The sequence below is a fragment of the Primulina huaijiensis genome, chromosome 15 (assembly GCF_012295235.1).
Source record: "Primulina huaijiensis isolate GDHJ02 chromosome 15, ASM1229523v2, whole genome shotgun sequence".
Classification (NCBI taxonomy): Eukaryota; Viridiplantae; Streptophyta; class Magnoliopsida; order Lamiales; family Gesneriaceae; genus Primulina; species Primulina huaijiensis.
Window position 1 is genome coordinate 12765711 of NC_133320.1, and position 4508 is coordinate 12770218.

Sequence of the window (4508 nt, forward strand, 5' to 3'; positions counted from 1 at the left end):
AAGAACGTCAGAACTCAAGTCTGATAGTACCCAACCAATCATGTTAAACGCCTAGCAGCATCGCTTACATGATTCCCTAGGTATCAAATGATAGTGCCTGCAAGAACCATTCAATTATGGTTAGCGTACAGTACGGTCCCTTCAACTCATATATCCCGACCGATTCGACAACCATTGGTTTATCGAGAGTTGTCAATGAATCGATACTATGTGTCATGTCGTAGTTGCATCGATGGTGTAATCTATGAAACCCCTTTCATAATTACCACCATACTCTGATCAGAGATTTCAAACTACATATACATGAAAAACACATAGGATATCCATACCCGTAGGTAAGCGGTGAATCCCCGACTACAATGCATCGACTCCTATATGTTTCGACAGAACACCCAACCTTGCCACCTGATGACCCCATGAGAGTCGGTAAACAAGTCAAAGTGTAATTCTAGCACATAGAGTCTCAATGTTGTCCCAGGTCATAAGGACTAATGGTGTACAACCATAAACTAGGACTTTTCCACTCGATAAGTGAGAACCACTTGGAAAGTCCTTTAATGGAGGGTTGTTCAGTGCACTCTACCAGGAGCACCTATCTGCATGCTCGGACATCACAATGTCCCCTACAAATGAAACATGGTACTCACATCGCAGATACTAGTATCTAGCTCGAGCGGCCTATATCCTTCTTAGCGGCGGCTGAATCGACTAGGAACCGTTTATAATATACAGTATTCCAAATATGAGTTTCATGATACTCATCATATGAGCATCTCATATTCTTTCTACTATTTGTATATTCAAGGGCTTTATCTATTCAACTAGCATTGGTATATAGATAAAGATGTGCCAAAACATTAATTTCAAATATTATTAAAATAAAGATTGCTTATACATAGAGTTTTATTGTGAACACTTGGCCAACACTTGGTTCGACGTGCACCTACTCTAACACTCTTCTCTACTCTAGGGATCCCGGTTCCTGGACATTGGCAAAATATACCAAATCTCCGCAATAGAACCCGATCCGCTCCTACGCAACATCGATATAAACCAACCTCCAGTGTCTTGGCATATCCGCCAAAGACTTGGCACCTCCGCCATTGACTAGGCACCTCCGCCCATGACTCAATACATGCTTTGCTATAACTCAATAGACTAAGCATATAAATCTCATGAATCGCAAACATCAATGCAATAAAATAAAGTATGTGATTTAGGGAAACTCAAGTCAGATCTAACTCGAGTTATATCCGCCCTGTTCAACATTGATTTATACCTTTCTTTCTGTCAGTCTGACGAAATCGAAGTCTTGGATTCGAAGCTATCAATAGTCAATCTGGAAATGACAATCTAATATACAATATCACCATTTCTTTCAAACAAGATATTTCAATCTTATAAAATTTTGACGGCCTAACAGTGCAATCTCGAAATACCGGAAATACAAAATCAGTATATACCACTCTCAATATCTCATAATCAATCAATAAATACGAGTCCAATATCTCAATCATATAATCTGAAAATTCATAACAATTCCATTTACTGTCTGTTCTCCGATCTGATTTCAATTCTACGATTACAAGTATTTCCAAAACACATAATAATGAGCAAATCACAATTCCTCCCATATAATAATTTCAAATCATATCAGAAATCAATACAATTTACGTCCTTTTGTTGCTGTTTATGAGAGGATCTCAAAACTGTGTTCAGATTCAAATTCTGATTGAAGGATGTTGCAAAATCAAATTCTAAGCAAACTTGAAGCTTTGAGGGAATAAATCTATGTAGCTCTCGGTTTCTTGCTGAGGAATGAAGAAATGAAAGCTTAGTATATATGTAACACCCTTATCCATTTAAACAAAAATAAACTCTATAATGCGGATGCTTTAAAATATAGACTTGGAGGAAAGTATGTGCTTTAAAAAAAATTTTGGCAGAGTCTCCCCGTAAAAAGGACTTGCCACCTGTCTCAAGCAAAAATATTTCAAATAATGTCAATAAGACCACATTCCATATAACAATCAAAATACTTATATTAATAACCAAAAGTAGCAAATGACATTATCAAAAACCATTACAATTCAAGTTTGCACTTCAAAATAACTTTTCCATTTTTAATACAAAATATACTTCATTATCATTTCCTCCAAGATTGACACTAGTTCTTCTTCTTTTGTCTTGACACTCCGTCGTATCTATTCTTTGTTACCTGCATCTGCATCTCATGAACATAACTGAAATGAGTTATAAAAACTCAGCAAGTAGACCTTTAAATAACAAGTACATATAACATAGTGTAAAGAAGCAATCAATATCATTTCTTAACCACAATATGCCATCAGTCAATAAAATTCATAAATAACAATTATAAGATGGCATCTATAGAACAATTCATTTTTCTTCATTTGCATGGCATTGATAGGTCATCCGTCGATGGTATACATGTACGTCTCAGTAAAAATCAGTCACAGTACATGTCATTATGTTGATCAACTTCCGTCAAGTGGGTTTAGAATTACCATAGGTAACACCACAATACCATATAACTATCAAGCCATAAAAACATTCATTGAAACATTTTATCAAACATGTGGTGTGCGTGCTAAAACCTTAGCTCCTTTACTTTGCCATTGGCATCAATTCCATTTTTTTCCAATATATCAATACATACAATAAACATAATCAATGAATTAAAGGAGCTAAAATCAATAGAAACTTCATTTATCATATACATAGATCCTGAGATGCATTCAAAGGAAAAGTCTACTTACAACCCAATACACAAGTACTTGCTAAGTTCTTGAGGGATTCCTACAACACAATAATAATAATAATACCTTCAATCATTAAATTAATAATCTTACCTCCACATTCAAACCAACTGACCCAATATTCTCCTTTCAATCACTAACCCAAGGAAACAAGCTTTCTTACCTTGCTCTTAAACTCTTAAGGAGAAGAACTTCTAATCTCCAAGCAAATATTAAGGTTTCAACCAAAGATTAATTTCTTGGAAGAAGTTGGATTGAAGAGAAATGAGGAACCCTAGCTTCCAAACCGTGAGAGAAGAGAAGAAGAAGAGAGAAAAATGAGTAAAAATGAATCCCCATTCGATTTTATGCCTATCAAACTTCAAAACACANGAGAAATGAGGAACCCTAGCTTCCAAACCGTGAGAGAAGAGAAAAATGAGTAAAAATGAATCCTCATTCGATTTTATGCCTATCAAACATCAAAACATGTTTTTTAACTTGTTGGGCGCTCGGGCGGTCACATATTACCGCCCTAGCGCTGACTTCTCGGCCAAAACACCAAATTTTCAGAACGATGCGCGCTCGGGCGGTCAAATATTACCGCTCGGGCGCCGCTCTGCGCACAGCCACATCAAAGATTGTAGCCCTATGTCTTGGCTTGCATCTCCAATTAGCCTCATGTCATTTGAAGGTCTGAGTAAATAGTTGTACTCAATCTCCCAACATGTGTCAGTACAGGAACGACGATGCGCACGACAACATTCAGGCCACTTTTGGCACGTCTTCTCTAATGATTTGAACAAAACTCAAAACATGAAATTTATAGCCTTATATCTTACCTTTCTAATGGAAGTAGCGTCACATCATTTGGATCACAATACAAAACATTATGCTAAAAACCACAACTACTGCCACAGTTTCACGCCGTTTCAACACTTCCATTACCTATTTAACTCAAATTCAACTTCTATTCTACCCATCCATTATCTATTCCATTCTATAACATTCATTACCATTCTTATCATAATGTAAAGCCATAAACCATCACCATAAAATACCGTTCATAATAAATGAAATGAATGATCGATTATTACAATTCTCCTCCTCTTATAAAAATTTCGTCCCCGAAATTTACCTCACGACGTAAACAAGTAAGGATAATGTTGCTTCATCTCTTCCTTGGGTTCCCATGTTGCTTTTTCGATAACATGATTACTCCATAACACTTTTACAATCGCAATCTCTTTGTTTCTAAGCACTTTAACCTTTCGATCCAGTATTTGTACCGGTCGCTCACGATAACTCAAATTTGGCATTAAGTCTAGTGGTTCGTGACGTAGCACATGAGTTGGATTCGATACATATTTACGAAGCATTGAGACATGAAATACATTATGCACCCTATCCAAATCCAGAGGCAAAGCCAATCGATAAGCTCGCTCGCAAATTCTGTCAAGAATCTTGAAAGGTCCAATAAAACGAGGACTTAACTTTCCANTTCTCCCATACAAAGCTTCATAAGGTGCCATGCCAATCGAGGACTGGTAGCCGATATTATATGTGAATTCCACAAGAGGCAGCTTCAAATCCCAACTTCCAGGAAAATCAATAATACAGGCCCTTAACATGTCCTCAAGAATTTGAATAACTCGTTTTGATTGTCCGTCACTCTGAGGATGATAAGCTGTGCTGAAGGCCAATTTTGTACCCAAAGCTCTATGCAAACTCTTCCAAAATTCAGATGTA

General features: G+C 36.8%; 1 protein-coding gene across 1 annotated transcript in view; it reads right to left on the minus strand.

The window, feature by feature from the left end:
- Positions 1 to 3898: 3898 nt before the first annotated feature.
- The window catches only part of LOC140959304 (uncharacterized), a 1055-nt gene continuing 445 nt past the window's right edge, over positions 3899 to 4508 (minus strand). The window contains exon 2 of the mRNA XM_073417171.1: positions 3899 to 4489. Within this exon, the coding sequence (XP_073273272.1) occupies positions 3899 to 4489 (591 nt within the window). The remainder of the gene's footprint in view (positions 4490 to 4508) is intronic.